The 23,307-nt window shown below is 52.9% G+C and overlaps 1 protein-coding gene across 1 annotated transcript in view; it reads left to right on the forward strand.

Annotated features, from left to right (window-relative positions):
* CACNA1B (calcium voltage-gated channel subunit alpha1 B) overlaps positions 1-19,566 on the forward strand; it is a 189,012-nt gene extending 169,446 nt beyond the window's left edge. The window contains exons 38-47 of the mRNA XM_042912141.1: positions 3,755-3,851; positions 6,753-6,861; positions 11,775-11,882; positions 12,413-12,525; positions 13,405-13,532; positions 15,578-15,713; positions 15,852-15,968; positions 17,138-17,345; positions 17,599-17,843; positions 18,276-19,566. Of these exons, the coding sequence (XP_042768075.1) occupies positions 3,755-3,851; positions 6,753-6,861; positions 11,775-11,882; positions 12,413-12,525; positions 13,405-13,532; positions 15,578-15,713; positions 15,852-15,968; positions 17,138-17,345; positions 17,599-17,843; positions 18,276-18,806 (1,792 nt within the window). The 3' untranslated portion in view covers positions 18,807-19,566. The remainder of the gene's footprint in view (positions 1-3,754; positions 3,852-6,752; positions 6,862-11,774; positions 11,883-12,412; positions 12,526-13,404; positions 13,533-15,577; positions 15,714-15,851; positions 15,969-17,137; positions 17,346-17,598; positions 17,844-18,275) is intronic.
* Positions 19,567-23,307: the final 3,741 nt, after the last annotated feature.

Genomic DNA, 23,307 nt, shown 5'->3' on the forward strand with positions numbered 1-23,307 from the left:
AGGGCCTCTGGAAGGGAGATTGGGAACATAGTAAAGAAAGTGCTTATGGAAGAGTAGACAGCAGATACAAGCTCACCCCAGGGGTGGCATCTGGGAAGTAGCACACAAGACCACGGTCCACAAGTAGCACAGATGTGAGTCACAACTAACACTCAGACTTGTTGCTCCCACCTGTGGCCTGGGCTGAAAACAACTTGCCTCCAGATGGCAGGGGACAGGGGAAGGCCCAGCAGAGGCAGCTGAGTGGATGGAGTCTGAACCTACATTCTTGGTAGGACAGAGGGTGGTTTGAAACTTTCACTAGCCTCCCTGGCAGATGCAAGGATGTGGTCATCTTTGTATCCCAGGTGGCCACTCTGGAGAGACTTAGAAATAACAGAACTTTGTGAAATTTCCCAAGCTTTTATATGGTGTGTATGTGTGTGTTTGCACCTGTGTGGCTATGTGAGTGTGTGCACAAGTGTATACATGTGTGCATGGGTGTGTTTGTGTGTATGTGCACAGGTCTGTGCACACATGTAGCACGTGTGTATGCATGTATGCAGCAGACATACATGTGTGCTCGCGTGCACATGGTTTGTGTGTATGTGTGCAAGCATGCACATGTGTGATTGTGTGCAAGTGTGTGAACGCAGCGCATGTTTGTGCGTACGTGTGTGTGGACACATGTGTGCATGGGTGCACATGGGAATATATGTTTGTGTGTGTGCATGTGTATGAATGCACGTGTGCGTGGGCATATACATGCACATGTGTGTGTGCACACATGCTGTGGAGAGATGAAGAAGGCATGGGGTTGTTGCTTTCTGATGCCGCCTTCTCGAACCATTCTCTTTGTTGCTTCTGCCTTGCTTGGTGGTGAAGTGTAGAGACTCAAAAGGGGAATCACAGTCACACGTTCTGTGAGCAGTCTGTCACTTCATCTCGATGTTCGTCCATCTGCCCAGTCAACATTCCTGAGCATCCGCCGTGTGCTGGGGACCGGGGGCCTGTAGGTGGAGCAAGTGTGTGCTCTCAGGACATTGAGCCCAGTGGGACTGTGGGAAAACAGAGGAGTCATAGTGTGAGGCCGGGGGGGGGGGGGGGCGGTATTTGAGGAGGGAGAGACTCCGTGTGACTGGTGACTCAGAGGAGGTAGCATCTGAGCCAAACTTAAGAGGGCAGAAAGGATTGAGCTCTAGGGATGGGGGTAGGGGTAGGGGTGAAAGGAAGGGGGTCTGTGTCTGACAGAAGAGAGCGCATTGCAAAGGGGCTGGAAGTGGGGCTTGGACAAGTTGAGAAGGCCTTGAAATTTGAGATACACAAGTAGCTTTGACTTTGTTTTGTAGGCAGTGAGGACAGTTTTTGAGTTGGAGTGACAGTATTATGCCCCTGCTTTACATCTGGTGTCATCTGAGGGGTTCGATGGCGGAAGAGAGAAGATGAGCCAAAGAACAGGCTGTGAATTGGGTTGGGTGATTATTGGGGCTGGGGGCTTTGCTGTGCTTCCAGCCCCTTTGTGGCTGGTCCTTTGGGTCCAGTGGAATTAGAAGCACCTTGGGTGAGGCCAGAGTGGGGCTTCTTCCTTCTTTCCAGAAGTCATTTGGAGCTGATTGGACTGAGGAGGTTCACAGTACAGGAAAGAGAAACATTGGTGTTGGCCGGGGTGCCCACCCTGGGACAAGGGAGTCTTTAGCTGGACCACCAGATTCCCAGAGATTCAGGAGGCAGGGACAGTCAGGAGAGCCAGGCACGGGGTTGTAGGCACTCAGGGAGCAAGAGGAGGGGCTGCCAGAGCGGGTGGGTGAACAAGGCCCCGCGAGAGATGGACCAGCGGTTTTGGTGTGTGCACGGTGGGGGCTTGGGACAGGGGCCGGCACTTGTTCTGTATGGTGTGTCTCCTGCCTGCATCAGGCTCTGGAAATTGTGTTGGGATTGCCAAGCCTCCCAGGCTCTCCAAGCCCCAGGATTCCCTTCAGGGAGCTGCCTGTCCAGCCGCCTGGCTCCTCCTCCACGACTGTGCAAGGACACATCTTCCTGTCGCAGGCTGGGCGGGCGGGCGGGACGGGCTCATCGTGCCTCGGTTGCCATAACCTGTGACATTTCCTTTCCAGTTGCCGGATTCATTATAAGGATATGTACAGTTTGTTGCGTTGTATTGCGCCACCCGTTGGCTTAGGGAAGAACTGCCCTCGTAGGTTGGCCTACAAGGTTTGCAACTTCAGAGCCTCCATCCGACATACTCTTCCCTGCCCGAAATGCAAACACAGCACACACTCCCTGCCTGGTTTGGGAATGACGACACCTCACCTCTCTTTCCTCCTGTCCTGCCCTGCCCCGCACTCCAACCTCCTGGACGCTTTGGTCCCTCATCTAATCTCCCGACCCCTCCAGCTGGCTGGGGAGAGGCAGCCTTCTGAGGCAGCGCACACAAAGCTTTCTGGCTGGGCCTTGAGGGCAGGGGTCGGCTACTGGGTGGGAGCCGGGGGCCAGGCCCTGCCTGTGCCAAGGAAGCAGCTGTCTTACCCGGCTCTGCCTCCAGGCTCTCAAGTGGGTGCTAATGGTCAGACAGGCCCGAGGCCAAGGGCCCCAGAGGAGGGGAGCAGGGGTACCAGCAGACCAGGAGCAGCTGCCCCTCCCAGTCTGAAGAGCCCAACAGCCCAGGGATTTCTGGTCCCTGGGGGAGGAGAGGACAGAGGCAGAGGAGGCCCAAAGGCAGGCCCTCCTGCTTCACCTCTGGATTGATTCACTCAGCCAAGGCTGGGAACCCTGGGAGGAGGGCCAGGCCCTGGGGCAGACACGCCTGCCAGGAAAAGTGGCCCCTTTTCTCTCTTGGGTGACCTGAACCTGACTGCGTCTCTGGGACCCCAAGCAGGTCCCACAGGCGGGTATCCCCAGGGTTGATGGGGACAGGCCTGGTGGCCTGTCTACCTTGGGAAGGCATAGTCAGCCCCCAGACACCTCCCTGGATCTGGAGACTTATCCCATTAGTTGGCCCCAGCCCTGTTCCTGGCATGCTGTCAGGAGGGTGCAAGAGTGGCCCCAAGCCACATCCCACCCCAGCTGCCCACCACGCCCCTGCCCCCTACCCCCACCCTCACCCCCCCCCCGCAATCTCCCATTTCCTGCCCAGCCCTGACTCCCAGCAGCAGCCCTGCCCTGGGCGGCCTCGGGCGTCTCTGGGCTTGGAGCAGGACTCACCCTTCAAGTTTGTCTCTAGAGCCTCGGGACTCCTTGCAGAACAGCGTGGCTCTCGCTCTAGTTTTCTGGCTTGTTTTAGATTTTTCTCCACTTTTTTAGCCTCTAGGCTAACTTTGAAGCAAATTGAGCATTAAGGAAAGCTGATATTTCTGCCGTGGTTCTTAGGCCGGCCTCATCGGTCATGTAATTCTGTCTACCAGCTCTCCCGGCATGGTGAAACAGCTCTTTTCTGATTTGGCATTATCTGTGGTTTCTAAAAGTGTAAAATCAGAAGTTGACAACCCAAAGCCGCCCCGATGCAGCCCTTCCTCATCCCTCCATGTTCATTAGCTCAGATGTCACCCCTGCCCGCTGCCCTGCGTGGGGCTGGAGTGTGGAGGTGAGGCTGGGGGGGGCAAGGAGGGGATCGAGTCAAGCAGAAAAGTCCCTCATTTTACGTATTTTGACTTTGGCATTTAATCTGACGCTGGTTAACTGGATCTGTTTTCTTGTCTGCTTCCTCCCCCCGCCCCCTCTTGCCGCACCCCTCCTGTGGACCCCACTCTGCCTCTGCCTCTCTGGGCTGGGTCTCCAGTGGGCGCATCAGTTACAATGACATGTTTGAGATGCTGAAACACATGTCCCCGCCCCTGGGGCTGGGGAAGAAATGCCCTGCTCGAGTTGCATACAAGGTAGACCCCCACCCTGCACCCTGGAGGCTGGCTGTGCTGGGGCTGGTCTCCCGTCTCCTCTCGGGCTTGTCCGTCTGTCTGCTGCTCTGCTGTCTCACTGTTTCTTCCTTTTCTCTGCTCCAACCATCTCCTCTACCCTCCTGGACAGAGGGACGCAGATACCATGATGGTACACCCGGCCCTTGTCCGTACAGGTCTGCCCCCTCTGAGAGCCCCCCAAAAGGCTCAGGAACCAGAGCCCTCCACCTGCCTTTTTCCCTTTCCTTCTCTTTCCTGGGAATTAGGAGACAGACCAGCTTTCTGACAGAAGCTGTTTTTGCTCTGGGCTCAGGACCGCACTCCACTCCAGTGGAATTAACCAGCCCTCAGGGTCTGACCCTGGGGGAATAGGGGCGTGAAGGGCCTCTGGGACACCTGAGGAACCCACTCCCAGCTCAGCGCATGCAGAATTTCCCCAGGCCTGGGCTGTTGTCAGCCTGGGGAGGAAGCATCTCCAGGGGTTTGTAGGTTTCACAGTGGGAAGGAGGCACTGTGGTATTAGGAAGGAAAGGGTGCCAGGGAGAGACGTCCTTCTGTCATTTCTGGGGCTTCAGAGGGCTGCAGCAGAGTAAGGACAGTTTCAGGGGCCCAGGTAGTCCCATGCCCCTCTCCCAGGAGGCTGAGTTGCAAAGAAGGGGTAAGCTGAGGGACACCTCCAGGCTTCCCTCCTGGGGGGCAAGCAAGTCACACGGCCCAGCCCCAAGCCTGCTCCCACTTGCCCATGTGCCCTCAGTCACCCCCCACCCTTGGTGTAAGCACCTTCCATCCCTCCAGCACCCCCACCCCCACCCCTCCTGCTGTCCCTAGTGCTCCCAGAAAACAGAGCCGGCCCCAGGTTCTACTGCTCCACCAGCATGTGTCCAGAGCCTCCCTGTCACCACCCTCTCTCTGAGCAAGCTTCCCACCAGAACTTTCATCTCTCTGGTTCTGTCCATGTTGTCTGTCTCTGTGCTCTGAATCTGGGCATGCATCTGTCACCTGGCTCAGCACAGTCTTTGGAAGCTAAGTGGCTCCTTCACGCCACAGACAGATGCCTCTGATGTCTTCCTTGCCCTCCCCTGCCTGGCATGCATGTTGTACCTGCCTGCAAGGCTCTAGCTTTGTCCCCAAGAAGGAGAGTTCTGTCCACACTGATACCTGGGGCCAGGTTGGGCATGCAGGGCCCTGATGGGCTGGCCTTTAGGGCCCTTCCCCAGCTGTGCTGGCCAGCTCCGAGGTTCTGGTCATGAATAGACCAGGGGAGGCCTGGGGTGGGTAGGAATGGATGGGCTTGGGGAGGTGGCGAGAGTCCAGGAGATGCACAGAGTGCTGTGACCACGAGGGTCTAGGCCCAGTGTGGAGATGCCTGTCTGTTTGCCTTGGCCTTGCCCTTCTAGGGCCTAGGCAGGCAGAGGAGAGCCTCTGGTGAAGGTGCCCTGGACAGAGCTCTCTTCTCTTGGAAATCACCTACTTGCTTCTCCTTCATGCTGGAACCTAACTCCTTGACTCCCCTAGAGAGGAGTCCCTCTGCCTCTTCTAATGCTATCAGTGCTGGTCTGCAGGGACACTGTGCTCTGGAAAGCCGATTTTCCTGGTGTGCATCACACGGGTGATGTGTGAGGTCCTGGGACCACGATTGGATGTGCCAGGTGGGGCTTTGCCAGCATTCGGGGTGTGTGTGTGTGGGGGGGGGGAAGAGTCTGGGCTATTGTCTCTAGCCACCCACTCTCTCTGTTAGACTGAAGATTGGATTTGGGACCAAGACACTGGGGGCAGGGCGGGGGGCCTAACCCAGAGGGAAAGAGAGGCTGTGTGTCACAGGATACAGGCTTGGCAGAGGGCAGGCAGACCCCAGAGAGGGGCCCTGTGCCTCTGTCTCTAGTTCTGTCATGTGGTAGAGGACAAGAGGCTGCTGGGAGAAGACAGGAGGGTCACAGTGTCCCTAGGGCTCCGCCTGGCCAGCTAGGTGACCTCCCATGCTGAGGACATTCCAGACACACGAGGGATACTTTTGCTCCTGGAGATCACAAAAGTTCTCAGAGCCTCAGGTTCTGGGCAGCTGCTGGCTATATCCAGAGGTCTGTGGTATAGACACATGTCTGTCTCCAGCTGTTCTGTCCTTGAAAAATGAGGAGAGGAAAGAGGAGACAGGTAACAAAGAAGCAGTCTGGTCCAGAGTACCAGTGCGATGGCCCTGAGCTGCTCCCTGCCAGCCTTCACACTGGCCTTGTGCAGTCCCATCTGTTCTGGGTCCTTCTGACTACAAGGTGCTAGCTGCTTTGGGCGAGTGGCAGCAGACGTCTCTTCCAGGCCCCCTGGCTGGGTGGTGAGGGACAGAAGTCTTCCTGGGGTGGAGGGATGCCTCACTGGGAGGTGGAGCTCAGAGCCGTGCTCTTGGCCATCCCACCCCTTGTCCAGTGCTCTAGGCTGTGGGTGGAGGAGATGACATTGGGCAGAGCCGTAAGGGCAGGGATCCTCCCTCCTGTCTGTGGGCTCTCCCAGGGCCCAGCCTCAGTTCTGCAGCCCAGACTCCTCCCTCTTCATCCCAGGCCATATGCCTTGGGCAGGGGTCCTTCTGGCTAAGCATGTACCTGTTCTTTCAGAGGGATCCAGGCTTCTGGCTTGGCCCCATGCTACAATCCTTATCCGTACTTCTACTTTTCTGCAGCTAGGAGAATCTTCAGCTCAGATGAGGGTGGGGATACAAGGGTGAGTGTGAATGCTGGCAAAACTCCCAGCCACCCAACCTTGCTTGGCCCTAGGCACCTGCAGAAGCTACTTCCAGGAGGCCAAGCCCAGCCTCTAGGGGCTTTGAGCACCTTGTAGTCCTGTAGCGGAGGGACCCCCGTAGGCCTGGCCCTGACCTGCTCCCCTTGTCCCTAGCGCCTGGTTCGCATGAACATGCCCATCTCCAATGAGGACATGACTGTCCACTTCACGTCCACGCTGATGGCCCTCATTCGGACCGCACTGGAGATCAAGCTGGCTCCAGGTGAGCAAGGCAGCATCTGGGGAGGGCACCAAGCCAGGGCTGGGCAATGCACTTCAGAGCCACCCGCAGGTGGGCATGCAGGGAGGGGGGTGAGGGGGCTTGTCTGGAGGGGACTGAAGACAGCTGCCCATGGCACCTCGGTCAGACACTGACTTTATCCCCTGATAACCATTCTGCATGTGAGCATTTTAATGATCCCATTTTCCTTTGAGGGATCTGAGGTGCCGTGAGATTAAATGACTTGTCCGGGTTGCCCAGAGCTAGAGTGTGTTAGAACCAGAACATAACCTGGCCCAGGTTTACATGAGCCGGTACCCTTCCAGGGTGAAGAGTCTGTGTGCCTTCTGCCCACTCACCGTAGTGAGCCCAGTCCCTGTCAGGTCCTCTCCTGAGCTAACCGACAGGACCACATAGTCTGTGCCAAATCTAGGGGAGAACAAACTCTAGTGTGTCCTCTCCACCTTCACCTTCGTGTGATGACTGCTTTATCTTCACAGAGAAAATTAGAGCCACCAGAGGGGATCTGCACCATCCCTACCCCACACTGCCCTCATGGCTGCACCTGTGCCCTTGAGCTCAGCCGCTTTGTTTGTAATGGATGAGTCAGGGCCAGTCCCTACCTTCTCATCATCTCCCCGAAGATGTCAAGCCAGAAATTCTGTACCCTGCTTCTTGTCTCGTCCATTTTTTCTCTATATTAGATTATTTGTATCGACATCTCTCCCATCTTTAAAAGGTTTTCTTCCCCCTGCATTAGCTTCCCTATTTGTATTTTTTCCTTTATCACAACCAGCTCCTTGAGAGACTGGTCTGTATTGCCTCTCTGATGTCTCTTTTTCAGGCTGCAGTCGGGCTTTCACTGCAATAGTGAACTGCTCATGTTAAGCTCTCCAGTGACTTCCATGTGCTCAGCCCTTATCTTACTTATCAGCGGCCTTTCCTCTGCTGTCACTTACTTCTTTTTGAACCCCTTTGATGTTTCTTGTTCTGTTTTCTCTTGTCTCCCACTGTCTGAATGTCACTGTGCACCTCAGACTGTTCTCTTTGCCACCGTTGTCATTCTGTCTACTCTCACGGCTCTAAATATTGTGAATTCCAACATTTGGGTTTTTAGTCCCAACTCCAGACGTGTGTTGTCATGCGAGGAGTTACGTGAGGGAAGTTATTTACTGTCTCCACTTGGAGGCCCAGTAAACACTACAAAGTCCCCGTGGCCAATCTTGAGCGCCACATATTCCCCTGGTCTTTCCCACCTCCGTCGGTGGCAACTCTGTTCTTCCTGTTAGTCACTCAAGCCAAAACCTTTATAGTGATTCTTACCTCCTCTTCCCTGCCCCCCCCTTACTCCAGTTCTGATCCATATCTGATCTCTTGTCATATCTTCTGACTCTACCTTCAAAATACACCAGAACATGATCACTTTTTTGCCCTCTCCCACTGCCAGCTCCTGGTTCAAGCCACGTTCTCTTGGGTCTTGACTAGATTGTGGCAGTAGCTGCCCACTGGTCTGCTTCTGCCCTTGTCTGCCTTCAACCTAACACTCGATAACTTCAGCAACTTAAATGAAATGGAAAAATTTGTTGACACAAACTATCAAGCTCATTCAAGAATAGATAACCTGAGTGGGTTAAAAAAAGGAAGAGAGAATCTGAGTAGCACTATATTTATTAAAGAAATTAAATTCTAGTTAAAAGCCTTCCAACCAAAAAAATCCCAGGCCCAGTTAGGTCCATAGGTGAAGCCTACCAAACTTTTAAGGAAGAAATAATACCAATTCTCTATAAACTCTTCCAGAAAATAGAAAAAGAGAAAATATTTCTCAACTTACTGTATGCTGCTGACATGACTCTGATACCAAGACTAGACAAAGATATTATAAGAAAAGAAAATTTCAGATCAACATCCCTCATGACTATAGGCACAAAAATATTCAACACAATTTTAGCAAATTGAATGTAGCTATGTGTGTGTGTGTGTGTGTGTGTGTGTGTGTGTGTGTGTGTGTATTTGTGTGATGACAAAGTAGAGTTTATCCCAGGAATGCAAGTTGAGTTCAAGTTTAAAAATCAATCCATGTAATTTAACATGTCAAAGAAGTAAAACTATATAACCATCTCAATAGATACAGAAAAAGCATTTCATAAAATTAAATATCTATTCATGATTGTGAAAATTCTGCATAGACTAGAAATGAAAGGAAACACCCTCAATCTGATCAAGGATATTTATGAAAAACTTTCAGTGATTGACACACTTAACAAAGACTGACTCTGTTCCCCCTAAGATCAAGAACAAAGGAAGGATGTCTACTGTTACCATTCTCGTTCAACATCATACTTTAGGTTCTTGCCATTGTAATTAGTTAAGAAAAAGAAATAGGAGGCATACCAATTGGAAGGGAAGAAATAAAACTGCCTCTGTTCACAATTGATGCGATCATCAATGGAGAAAATGTGAAAGACTCTAATAAAAAGTTAATAAAACAGAAGCATCTGCAAGCCAAGGAATGTCAAGGATGGCTGGGAACCACCAACATCTAGAAACAGGCAAGGAAGGATTCTTCATCAGGGCATTTGGGGGAGTGGGCACAGTGATGTGGATACCTTGCTTTTGAGCTTCTGGCCTCCAGAACTGAAATAATAAATCCCTATTGTTTCAAGCCAGTAAACAAAAGTTTCTAAAACTAATAACACAAGTATAGCAAAGTCACAGGATACAAGATCAATACATAAAAAGTAAATGTGTTTCTATATATTAGCAATTAGGAATTGAAATGGAAAAAATTTCCATTAAATTTGCACCAAAAACATGAGATACTTCTGTGTTGCTGTATAACTCTAAAAAGTATATATGTGAGATTTGTATGTGGCAGATTTCAGAACATTGACTGAAAGAATCAAAGAAGACCTAAATAAATCAAGCACTGCCTCATCTTCATGCGTTGGAAGACTCCATATTTTCATGATGTCAGTTCTTCCCATATTGAACAATAGAATAAATGTTAACCCAGTCAAAATCCTTGCAGCCTTTTTAGGTAGAAATGTACAAATTGACTCTGAAATGTGTATAGAAAAGCAAAAGACCTTGAGTAGCAAACAATTTTGAAAGAAGAACAAAGTTGGAAAATTCACTGTACCTGAATCAAATACTTTGTATGAAGCATGTTAATCAAAGTGTGTAGTGTTAGTGACAGGACAGAGACATAAGTCATTGCAACACAATAGAGACTCACCCTCACATTTCAATGGGTTTTTGGTAAGTTGTAGAGGCGATTAATGGAGAAAAGATAATTATTTCAACAAATGGTACTGGAAAAATATAGACAACTATATGCTAAAAAAAGGAGAGACATCTTGACATTTAGTATCTTAGTCTGCTTGCATTGCCCTAACAAAATACTATAACTCAGTGGCTTAAACACAGAAATTTATGTCTCACCGTCTGGAGGCTGAACATCCAAATCAAGGTGCTGGAAGATAGGTTTCATTGTGGGGCCTGGTCACCGTCTCACCGTGTGCTCATGTGGTCTTTCCTTGAGTGCGTGCAGAGAGTGAGCGAATTTTCTGGTGTCTCTTCTTATAAGGACACTAAATATGGGTCAGGGCCCCACCCTTATGACTTCATCTCACCTTAATTATCTCTTCTAGGCCTTATCTCCAAATACAGTCACAATGAGGGCATACATACAAAAAAACCCTACACCTACATAAAAACATATAAGCAAATGTTTACAGCTTTATTTCATAATCACCTCAAAATGTAAGCAACTCAAATGTCCACAATTGGTGAATGGATAAACAAACTGTGGACTATCTGTACAATGAGGTAGTACTCAGCATTCAAAAGAAACAGACTTCTGATACATTCAGCAACATGGGTGGATCTATATGCATCATGCTGAGTAGAAAAGGTCCTACTCAAAAGCCAATACACCACTGATGATGTCGTTTGTGTGACATTCTGGAGAAGGCAAAACAACCAAGACCGAAAACACATCAGTGATGGGATGGATGGGAAGAGGATAAGGGGTCAGCTACAAAGGGATCAAACAGAGGAACTTTGGCAGTGGTGCGTGTACCATGTCTCTATTGTGGATACATGGTTTTAGGCATCTACCAAAATTCACAGAATGGGATGACTAAAAAGGGTGAATTTCATTGTATGTATGTTATACCATAATAAACCTGATTGTTTAAAAAAAAAAAAAAAAAGATAAACCCGAGTATTCTATCCCTCTGTTCAGCCCCTTCTGCTGCATCCCATCTCAACATCCACTCCCTTGCATTCCCTGCCCCCCCACGCCCACCCCACCATGAGCCTTGCTGTCCTGGCTCATTGTGTAAAACACTAAGGCCTTTGCACTGCCTCATGCCTTCCTGCCTACAGGGTCTTACATACATGCCACCTTCTCATGAGACCTTTCCTGACTACTATGTCCAAAATCCCTCCCTCCTTGGCTTTTTCTGCACCCAACATAACTGGATTTTAACTTACTGCCACTTTATTGTTAATAAAAGCCACATCTTGCCACAAGGGAAGCTCCTTTGTTTTTGTTCCATCACCTAGAACAGTACCTGGCATGTGGTGGGTGTTCCCTCAGTAGTTCTGAATGGGTGGACGCATGGGTGGATGAATGGCTGGACTGCCACCGAATTCCGAATTCCGTCTCGGCTCCCAGGGCCTACACACACACGTGCCTCTGTCTGTAGGCAGGTTTCCGGCAGGAGGAGTTCTGACAGCCGCCATGATGGTGTTTCTTCCCGCTTGGCCTTTCTCCTAGCATTGTGTTTGCCCCACATCCCTCCCCACACCACACCTCTCCCCGCCTGCCCCAGCTTGGCCTGCTTCCCCAAGGGGGCTGTGGGATAGCTCCTTATATATTTCTTCTCCTCCACACCCTTGTCCCATCCTAGCTGGCACAAAGCAGCATCAGTGTGATGCAGAGTTGAGGAAGGAGATTTCCTCCGTGTGGGCCAATCTGCCCCAGAAGACCCTGGATTTACTGGTGCCACCTCATAAACGTAAGTGAAGGCAGGAAATTCCCCATCCTCATGCCCCTTTCGTGTCCCACCCAGAGGCAGAGCTGGGAGGCCTGGGCCAGGGCAGCCTTGTAGATAGTCTAGACTTTGTTTCCACCTGCAGGGAAAACGGTCTTACAAGTGAGTGCACAGGCTGTGGGAGGGGGTGACCTGGGATTCATTCTGTGGCCACAGCCACCCACACTCCTGGTGGGGTGTATATGTCAAAAAGCCCAGGGAAAACCAGGGAGACTCCTACAGTCAGAGATACCAAAAGGGACCATGTGCTTAAAGATTAAACTCCACATCCACTCTTTTGGGAGGAGATTGAGGGCCCTGTGGAGATAGTCAGTGCAGCTCCAGGGGTTATGTGTTGTGTCAGGAAGCACCATGTGGGGACTGTGCAGCTTTGGCCAAGCCCTGTGCTTCTGTCTGAGTGTGTCCAGAAGTCCTCGTGGCGGGAGCTGTTTCCTCAGCGCACTCCACCCTGCTTTCCTCCTTTAGATTCCATCCTCTATTTTCTCTCCTTCCAGCTGACGAGATGACAGTGGGGAAAGTCTATGCAGCTCTGATGATATTTGACTTCTACAAACAGAACAAGACCACCAGAGACCAGATTCACCAGGCCACCGGAGGCCTATCCCAGGTATCAGGTTCCAAGATTTCCAAGAAGTAAATCTGAGGCTCTGGTACCCTTCAGTTGTTTGACAGCGAGGGAACCCACACCCTTCTTGGAAATTGCACAGCGGGAAAAGGAAGATGAGAGGTTTCTGCAGCCGCCTCCGCTCTCTGGCCCCAAAGTCAGAAGCTCCATACAGCCTGTATTCTTCCCAACGGCTGGTCTCTTGCTGGTACTGGGGATCCCCTGACTTGAGAGCTAGTGTTCAGGAACAGAAAAGGGGCTGAGAACAGAATTCCCTGGAGATACCACTTTTTTAAGTGGTAGAGGAAAGAAGTTTGAAGAATGCTTGAGGAGGAGGTTTGAGGAAGTCCCTACACACAGGCAGGGACCAGAGAGATTTAAACTGATGGGTCCTGGGTCATGATTTCTTCCACTCATGACTCTGAGCTGGTTTGGGGGCCCATCTTCCCAATGTCATCCATCAAAGATAACAACTTTCCCACACAGCCAAAATATCAGTGACCACATGTAGACTCTCTGTCTAGAAAGTGTCCATCTGGTGTCCAGAGCTTATAGGGACATTCACCCACCTTGGGAATGGGAATCTGGGGCTCATGCAGCCTCTGTCAATCCACTTTGATGATGAGATGAGGTCTTTTTACCATTTGTAATTGGATGTAGTCTCCAGATTTTGTAGGTAGGGAAGTAGAGGCTCCAAGAAGTGAAATTACTTTTCTGAAGTCACTCACAGTCCGGGTTTGGAGTAAGCCTGCCTCATGTGGCAGCCCTCATAGGGCTGGGGGTAGGGCAGAAGGAGCCACAACCCATGTGGGCTCAGGGCAGCTTTCTGAGGCACCTGCCTCTGCCCTAGAGCTCTTCCTCTTCTTTGTGTCCCTTGTGCAGATGGGCCCTGTGTCCCTCTTCCACCCTCTGAAGGCCACCCTGGAGCAGACACAGCCGGCCGTGCTCCGAGGAGCCCGGGTGTTCCTTCGGCAGAAGAGCTCTGCGTCCCTCAGCAACGGTGGGGCAGTGTGAGTACCAGGCCCCAGGGTGTGCGGTGCAGGGAGGAAGGTCCTCCACCTCTCAGAGGGGCTCCTTGTAGGCAGTGCTTCAGGACAGGGAGCCCTTGTCCCATCGCCCCTGTTGGGGGATCCGCTCTACCATCCGCCCTGCACCCACCTCCCACCAGATGGTGCTGCCTGAGAGCTTGTCCTGCTCTGCTGCTGGAGCGGTCTGTGTGGTGGACTGCAAAGCTCATTCCTGAAGTGTTAAGCGGGTGCCTCTGACAGCACTGAGGTCCAAGGATTTAGACAGCTGATGATTCCCAGTCACCTCCCGCTGTTCGTGCCCATTTGTCTTTCCAGTGAGGAGCCTTTGCTTCCTCCCTGGCCTTTGGTGCCTGCCGACCGCTGCGAAATTTTTTGTTTCCTCCTCAGTCCTCACCCCTGTCTGTTGATGGCCTATTTGTGTTCTCAACTTCTGAACTCCTCTGAGACATTTTCCCTCTCATATCTCCATTCTGGTAGTGATTTCTGAAACAACTATATTTTGTAGGCAAATTGTTAATATCCTTTTCACCTATCCCCTAACTCTTGCTGTAGTAATTCTTGGTATTGAACCACCCCAAACCAAGTGTTATAACAGTCACCTTTCTTGCACCGTGGATCGCTGAAAGGTGGTACCTGGCAGGCAGGTTGGGCCTGGCCATCTCATTGGCCAAAGCAAATCAGTGGCCGAGTGCACAGTGGGACATGAGCTCTGTGTCACTGAGCAAGGGCTGAGGTGCGGGGCCTATACCAGCCCGTGCACAGCATGCATGGTGAGAGCTCCCAATATCTTCCTCTCTTGGACATGTTTTGGGCCTTCTTTTCTGAAGCCTGGTTGTGGGTCATGGAGTGTTAATCAGGTAGGTTTTGCTGAGGAATAAACTGCTATAACTTAGTGGTGTGTTACTTCTCACATTCAGGGGCCAGCTTGGCAGCTCTTGGGTCCTGGGCCCGGGCTAGCTCGCCTGGGCCCGGTGGACCCATGAGATGTCTTTCTGGATCGTTCTAAGCCAGATTTCAGTTCAGGAAAAATGAATGTTACTTATTTTCATGGTTCTAATTTTTATAGAATCAGCTACCACTCCCTTTTATTGCAAGTGAGCCAGTACCCAGTCAGCCTGGACCGGGCAGTTGGGGCATTTACTGTGCCGTCTGATGCTGGTATGCGTGCAGCTGGCTTCCGCACGGAGTGACCTCAGGGGTCACAAGGCCTGGAGGGCCAGCTTCCATTCTCCTGACTGGGCCTCCTGACAGGGGCAGCCATCCCTAAGGCAGCAGCAGCTCCAAATAGCACACCACAGGGCAGATGCCTGTTAGCAGTGTGGCCAGCTGAGGCCAGCAGACTCCATCTCAGAGCTCAGAGTGTGATTGATGCCATGCGACCTGTGTGAGTGAGAGTGTTTCCATTGCTTCACTGGACATGGGAACAAGCAGTAATCCAGGCCAATGCTGGCCAGTTTCGATGCCATGTGGGAGATGTACACCGATAGAGTGAGGTGAAGTACATGGACTGGGGAAGGCCTCCTCCAAAATGTGACACTAGATCTGAAGGGCAGAAAGGCCTCCATGGCTGGAGGTTGGGGAAGCAGGGAGGTGGCAGTGAATTTGGAGGTGAGGAACAGGAGGAACCCTCAGGAGGGAGCCGAGGGCCAGCAGAGGCAGGATGTCCTTACTGCGATACATCACGTACACATGTGGCCTTGTCCTGGCCAAATGCCATTCATGCTCCCACTACACGTGTGAGGCCCCGTCTAGGGCTGAGGAACCTGCTGCTTGTCCACAGGCCAGGAAGTTGTGGGCCCAGACTTCCCTCTCTTCCTGCCTGCTCTAAGCCCTGGACCTGGGTCCACATCCCTTGTTTTGCAGCCACTGGAGAGTGCCTGCACTTGAGGGGCTTTATGGCTCTGGGATTCCTCTAGCCCAGAGCAGAAAGGGCCAGTGTAGGCTCCTGGCGGGTCAGAGCCAGGTCCTTGGTGGGCATATGGTGCCCCATAGACTTCTTAGCCAACAGGACAGTCCTCTCTTCACAGACAAACCCAAGAGAGTGGCATCAAGGAGTCTGTTTCCTGGGGCACTCAGAGGACCCAGGAGGCACCCTATGAGGCAAGGACACCCCTGGAGCGTGGCCACTCTACAGAGATCCCGGCGGTGCATCCAGGAAAACCGGTGAGGGCTCCCAGGGCTGGGTATTGAGGCTGGGGATGGGGGGTGAGACAGGGATGGTGGTAGATGGCAGGAATGGTGTGGGGGAGAAGGTGAGAGTGGAGGGGAGGTGGGTGTGACTGTGGGCTGCTGTATGCCCAGGCTGTTGATGTCCAGATGCAGAGCATGGCCCTGAGAGGTCCTGACGGGGAGCCCCAACCTGGGCTGGAGAGTCAGGGACGAGCGGCCTCCATGCCCCGCCTGGCTGCAGAGACCCAGGTGGGTAGTCTTGGAGGGTCAGGGTCGTGGGAGGGTTGGGGACTGGGGCATGAGGAGACCTGGCATAGGGAGGGCTTGTGTCCCATGCGAAGCCTCCCCACCTGTGCTACAGCGTGGGCACTGTCAGCCCTGTTGGGTCCTCCCAGAACGCCGTGATGGTCTCAAGACGTTCAGCCAGATTCCATTGAGGCCAAGAGTCCCACCGCTCACTTGTGTTCAGCCTCCCGTCAGGGCACTGGGGCCTCCACCCTCCAGCCTTGTGTCCCTGACCCAGCCTTTACCTCTCTCTAGGACATACCTCTCCCACCCCAGCCCGCACCTTCCCCCCAAAATGCACACAGTACCTCACACCTTGGTCCTCCCTATTTCCCCTCGAGGCTCCAAGGGTGACCTGCCCTGCTTTTTCTCTAGACACTGGAGGTGGCACCGCCTCCCTCCCCTGCTCCTTCTGGGATGCTTTGACTATGGAGCAGGAAGCTCCAGGGCAGGGGGGCTGTGGGCCCTTTCACAAGGTCTCAGAGAGGGGTCTGCAGACCTGAGGCTGTGTCAAGGGGCTCTTCTTTCACTTGCTGGGAGGGTGAGGGCCTCTGAAGGGACATGACCTTTGGTGTTTCCCTGGGGCTGGCTCTATTCCTGCCTCCTTTTGTGGTTCCTGGTTCTACACATCTAAATTGACTTTCGTTCTCGAAACTTGTCTTTGCCTCCCACTGGTGGTGGCTCCTGTCCTTTTCCCCTTCCTGATCCTGGCCAGCTGGGCGTCCATCCAACTTGAGGACACCCAGCAGGGGCTGTGGATCAGCTCTACTTGGAGGGCGCATTTCCGCAGGTCCTGATTTCAGCCCGGGGCAAGCAGCCTCATGGCCCTGGGCCAGCTGAGCCCTCACACTCAGCCGGTCCTCAGGGTTCTTCCAGCCAGGCCCACAGCCTCCCTCTTCCTGGCATCCTCCCTGTCCGCCAGGGATGCTGAGGCCAACAGGCTGCCTGGGCCCTGCCCGGCCTGGCAGACACAGAGAGCACCTTGTGCAGTGTGCTCTGAGAGAAAGGGTGGGATTCGGTGGGGAAGAACTTTCCCGAGAGAGGGAGTGCCATGGCTGCTGCCAGCCACCCTGGAGCCTGCCCCAGGTCCCCCTCGCAGGCTGTGTGCCAACCCATGTCCTGCCCGCCCGCAGCCGGCCCCTGACGCCAGCCCCATGAAGCGCTCCATCTCCACGCTGGCGCCCCAGCGCCCCCATGTGGCTCATCTCTGCAACGCTGCCCTGGACCGCGCCCCAGCCAGCCAGGCTGTGCCCCACCACCACCACCGCTGCCACCGCCGCAGGGACAGGAAGCAGAAGTCCCTGGAGAAGGGGCCCAGCCTGTCCGCAGACGCAGATGGCGGTGCGTGAGAGGGGTCCCCTGAGTGGCCATGGCCTGAGGCAGGGGTCTGAGACCGTGTTCCTTTTTTTGCCTCACGTACAAGCAACCCCGAGTAGGGGGCGGCGAGTCCTAGGTCTGGGGACCAGGCAGGACCACCCACCCACCTCCGCTCTTCCCTGGGTCCCCCTGCTGGCCCTGGGGGCCAGGTCTGGGGTGGGGGGGAGTCTGTCTCCCAACCTGGCTCTCTGTGCTGATTTCTCCTCTTCCTGGCCAGCACCCAGCAGTGCTGCAGGGCCGGGGCCACCCCCGGGAGAGGGGCCCACAGGCTGCCGGCGGGAGCGTAGGCAGGAGCGTGGCCGGTCCCAAGAGCGGAGGCAGCCCTCTTCCTCCTCCTCGGAGAAGCAGCGCTTCTACTCCTGTGACCGCTTTGGGGGCCGTGAGCCCCCGCAGCCCAAGCCCTCCCTCAGCAGCCACCCCACATCACCGACAGCCGGGCAGGAGCCAGGACCCCCGAGACAGGTAAGACATGACCCTCCCCTCCCCCCTCCACTCACTGCCCCTCCTCACAACTCTCCTGGGCCTATGCTCTGAATCCCCCTTCATGTCCTGGTGCCCAGGCCCAAGTCTGCACCCCCTCCCCTTTCTCACCCCATGCCTCCCCCACCAGCCCAATCCTCCCCTCCCAACTGCCTTGGACTGGCCTCTGGTCTCTCTCTCCTCTCCCTGGACTTGCCTGTCCCCCTTTGTCACCTATCATTCCCTGACTGCCACCCCAGGCCTAGCCAGCACTATGTGTCTTCCCCCCACCGCATGCCCTACCCGTCCCCCTCCCAGGGCGCCTGCCCCTCTCCAGGCCTCTCACCACCACCTTCGTGGTTCTCACTTGCACTGGCCTCTGTCCATTTGGTCTGGTCCTTTGATTTTTATTTGCTCTATTCTGTTTTCTTGTAGGGTGGTGGTTCAGTGAATGGGAGTCCCTTGTCGTCAACATCCGGTGCTAGCACCCCTGGCCGTGGTGGGCGGAGGCAGCTCCCCCAGACGCCGCTGACCCCCCGTCCCAGTGTCACCTACAAGACGGCCAACTCTTCCCCTGTCCACTTCGCTGGGGCGCAGACCAGCCTCCCCACCTTCTCCCCTGGCCGGCTTAGCCGTGGCCTTTCTGAACACAACGCCCTGCTCCAGAGAGACCCCCTCAGCCAGCCTCTGGCTGCTGGCTCTCGGATCGGCTCCGACCCTTACCTGGGGCAGCGTCTGGACAGTGAGGACACTGTCCGCGCCCAGCCTGAGGACACGCTCACCTTCGAGGAGGCTGTGGCCACCAACTCGGGGCGCTCCTCCCGGACTTCCTATGTGTCCTCTCTGACCTCCCAGTCCCACCCCCTCCGTCGCGTGCCCAATGGCTACCACTGCACTCTGGGACTCAGCTCGGGCGGCCGGGTTCGGCACAGCTACCACCACCCCGACCAAGACCACTGGTGCTAGCTCGCTGCACCGCCTCCACCACACACCTGCTCAGCGGGCGCGTTCCAGTCGATGAGTTTTATCATCCACGCTGGGCTCCCAGGGACGCTCAGGGGCACCAGTGCGGGGCATCAGCTCCCGGGAGGAGGGGCCTCGCCTTGGGGCCAGCTGGGGGGAGGCCCCGCTGCTCCCGCCCTCCTCTTTGACGCTGGACCAATTCCTAAAGCCCTTTTGGAGAGGGACGTGGCTCTCTCTATCCCCTGGTATGCTGCCTGCCTGGGTCTCATACCACAGACCCTACACGGGAAGTGGCTGCATGTGCTGAGTAGGACCCTGCCAGTCTGAATCCTGTGTGATGGATCCCGGCATCCGGGGTGTGTGCCTAGAGCCATTTTTAGGAGGTCTGAATCTTGAGGAGACCATCCTTTATTCAAGTGTGTGGTACAGAGGAGCCCAGCGTGCTTAAGAGCCTGGCAAGACAACACAGTTGACAGTCAACAGCAGCAGCCTTGGGAGTCTGCTTTTGGCTCCATGCAAGCCTTGTCCGCGCCCACAAACACACACATGTGTGGCATTGCCCGTTGTACCTGGGACAGCAAATGGACACTAGAAGTACACTCACACACTCTCTGTCCTCTCCCAGATGCTGTCATCCCTGACAGGGACCAAATCTGGAAACCATTCTTGCTGTTGGTTTTGGTTTTTAATCATGACACCCTTCCCTCTTTTGTCAGTTCCATATACTTGACCTAGAAAAAAAAAAAGAAAACCAGAAAAATGGGGAAGGAAATAGTAATATAACTTAAAGAAAAAAATCCAACCTGTAGGAAGCTCTCAGCTCTTCAGTGTGTGTGTGTGTGTGTGTGTGTGTGTGTGTGTGTGTCTTGTGCGAGGCAATGCTCTTGTTTCCAGCCCGGGTGGTCCCCCAGTGACCCCTGGCTCCTGCTGCTCTCGACCAAGTGCCTGACTTCCGAGCCCTCTCGTGCCAGGCTCCTGGGGGCGGTGACGTGAGGCCTGTGTGGTGGGTTTTGTGGAAACAGTTCCAAATATCAACCAAGTAGAAAGCTGCTGTCAATGGAGAACACTCATAACATCCAGGAGGAGGTTGTAGGTGGAAATGAAGTGACCATTTCCCCGTTTTCCTCCCACCAGCATGAGAGTTTCCTGGGAAGCCACAGAGCAGGGTAGAGCGTGTCCTTGTATGGGGGGTTTTCAGTCTGTTCTACATCTGAATCTCAGGGATGGGATGCCTGCCAAAGGGGGCATGATGTCTGTTGTCGTGAAAGTTTCTTTTCAGATAAGGCCAGAGGGAGGGAGAGGTGGTGGGGAGAGGGAGAGGTGGGAGCAGTGGAGTTGGAGCTGTCGGGGCAGGAGTGAGGGCCTGTGTTTGAGCAGATGCGGGCACTTGGGATGTCCTGACTGAAGTGAGGCCCAAACTCGGAGGAAGCGATTGGTGAAGGAGAACCTTGGCTACTGCGGCTCAGATGGGAGTTTCTGAAGCCCAGCACTGTGTGTGGCACGAGACATGGGAAAGCGGGAAACAAAAGAGAAATCCAACCTCATGGCCATTCTCAAAAGGGAAAGACCATAGTTAGGAGGCTGTGCATAAAACACTGGGACACCTTTTGTTTTGTGAACAAAGGGAACATTTAGATGATGTGATTCTGGTGCATCCTCCCTGTTTGGAAATGTCAGATGATCTCTTTGCTGGATCATTTGAGTGTTCCCATTGGCTTTTACCCCATGACTCACCTTGAAGAAACTTGGCCTGTGATGTGTGTGTGTGTGTGTCTGTGTGTGGAGGTGTGTCCTAGTGAGTGGATGTCGTTAACCCATAGGGCTATGCAACAAAAGACACACATTTAATAGAAATAAATCACATAAGACCGCCACCTGTTCTAGGGTTTCAGCATGATTGTGACCAAACCATTTTATAGAATTTCCTTACTGGAAGGCACAACACTCTGAAACTTTAAGATTACAGAGTATTTTACTGCAATAGGAAATAATAAACTGGAATGGAATCTCAGACTGTGCATGAGATCGCTGTGCTCCTGTTGCAAAGCAGAAGGACCTGTATTTTGATACTGATGTTTCATCTCTGGCCCATGTTATTTTGAATGTATCCATTCTGTGCAGAACCACAGCTACTTTCCTGGCCATGTTGGGTGGAGAATCACTGGTCTAGCCCCACACAGCCTCACCACTTTGTCTGGATTCTTCTAGACACTGGAATTGGTGAAAACTACAGGGAGTGGGGGAGGAGATACTGTGTCTTGTTTTCCTGAATTTGGGTTTTGTTTCTGTATCGTCTCTTTTCAGCTATCCTGTGTTTCCACTGAGATCTCATAGTGAGTTGCCAAATTTGAAATGCATTAACCAGTTGTCTGCATCTGGACCAGTCAAGCAGTGGCTGTAGTTTGAATAAGTTATGTGTGCATGTAAAATATATACATATATACATATATACAAGTATGTGCATGAAAATGTATATCTTCGTACTTTTTGATACAATGTATTCATTTGTTAATTTTTAATTATATTTGATATAAATCAAAGGTTTGTTGCAAAACTTTATATTTAAGAACAGTGTTAAAAAAATACCCAAAAAGAAGTCCCAACCATGCAACACAACTGGGGCCTGCTTTAAACCAATCCTGTGATTGATGAGTTTGCTGCCTGAGTAATATTGATCACCCAGACTTTGGATTCTGCTATTGTTTCTACAATGACATTTTGTATGAATCAAAGTCCTTGGATTAAAATAAAACTTAGCAAAAAATCAAAAATAAACCCCATTCTGCTGGGTGATGTATGTAAGGGCTGTGGGAATCAACAATCAGTGAGTCCACGAGAGGCAAGGCCACCTCCATGGGCATGTGGGCAGGATTGCACAGTTGAGGAGGTCTCGGGAGAAAATGAGAATCCCCTAAAACTTGTTTGGTTCTGTTCACAATGCAAGTGTGGATCAGCCTGAGAATCTGGGTGGGGTTAGGGTTAGGGTCATGGGTTGGGGTCAAGGCCAGGCTTGAGATGGGGGTCAGGGTCTGGATCAGGGGCAGGGTTTAGGTTAGGGTTAAGCGTAACTGGCTCTTTCCCCTCCTCCATCTCTGTGGGCCTCTGCAGGATAGACAGGCCTCATCCAGGGTCACACATGCATCAGAGGTTGAGCTGGAGCATTGGTTTTCTGCCCCTCAGTCCTAGGCTCTAACAGAAGAAAAGCAAAATGTCCACCTGGTTGCTGTTTCAGACCCAACTCCACCCCAGCCAAGGGTTATGGAGGGCCTCAGAGGTCATACAGGGTTCTTCCACCCTCCCACCTGGGAAGGGTGCTGCTGGCCCCACTCTGCCTGGGGTGCCCCAGGTTCTAGCACAGCTGCGGCCCACAGGGCACTCAGTAGACATGTGTGGCTTGATACAGAACTGGCTGCAGTGGCCTACCACCCGCCACGTGCGCCTTCTTGAAGGCCTGTGAGGCCCTACCCACGCCGGCTGGACCCTTCATCCTATCCGAGTGATCAGCAGTGAATAGCAGGCAGGACAGACCTTGGCCTCTGACCATCCAGGCAGGCATCTGTGGTCCTCCAGCTCAGGCCAGGCAGGGTCTTGACACCCCCCATGGCCAATTACTTAGCTGTGCTGCTATGCAGTATAATAGGTCCGTGGGCAGTATAGGCAGCCCTGAGGGATGTTTCTGTTCCCAATGTCTGTGTGGTTGAGACAAGTGCCTCCTCTCTCTCAGTCTCTTAGCTTGCCAAGGGAAGCAATGACCCTCCAAATGTGACTGTGGCCCTGGCCACAGCAGGCATACAGCAGACTGGCCCTGCAGTCCTTTGGCCTCCCGATTTGACATGCGTACTTGTTAAGAATCAAGGGCATGGGAGCAACTGTGTCTCCAGTGGGCAGTTTCTCACTGAGGCTGTGTGGTCTCAGAGAACCATGTGCATGACCCATGGACCGTAGCCTCCAGAAAGCCTGCCAAGTGTGGATTTATGGTGTAGAATAATCCTTGAACCTCCCACTGCTTCACTGAGAAATAATTTCCTTACCATCCTCACATTTGATCCCTGCTCTTTGTTTTCTTTTGTTTTTATTATTAAAATTAAAAAAAAAAATTTGGAGAGTGAGAGAACATGTATGACAGGGGGCAGAGGGAGAGAGAGAGATAAAGAGAGAGAATCTTAAGCAGGCTCCACGCTCAGCACAGAGCCCAATGTGGGGCTTGATCCCATGGCCCTGGGATCATGATCTGAGCCAAAATCAAGAGTTGGACGCTCAACCACCTGAGCCACCCAGGCGCTCCTGATCTCTGCTCTTTATAAAGGAAGGAGATGAGACTGGAGAACAGGCCAGTTTGTTCTTTGGGAGCGGGTGATTGATGTGGTCGAGGGGGGGCAGGTTTGAATCCTGGGCTTCCTCCTCCCAGGGACATGAGTGAAGTCTGTGTGCCTTCCAGTTTCTGAGATTTGAGCACCTGATGCCCAAGGCAGGAACCTTGAGTTTAGTACAAACAGTGCTAAAC

Source organism: Panthera leo, chromosome D4 (genome assembly GCF_018350215.1).
Source record: "Panthera leo isolate Ple1 chromosome D4, P.leo_Ple1_pat1.1, whole genome shotgun sequence".
Taxonomy (NCBI): domain Eukaryota; kingdom Metazoa; phylum Chordata; class Mammalia; order Carnivora; family Felidae; genus Panthera; species Panthera leo.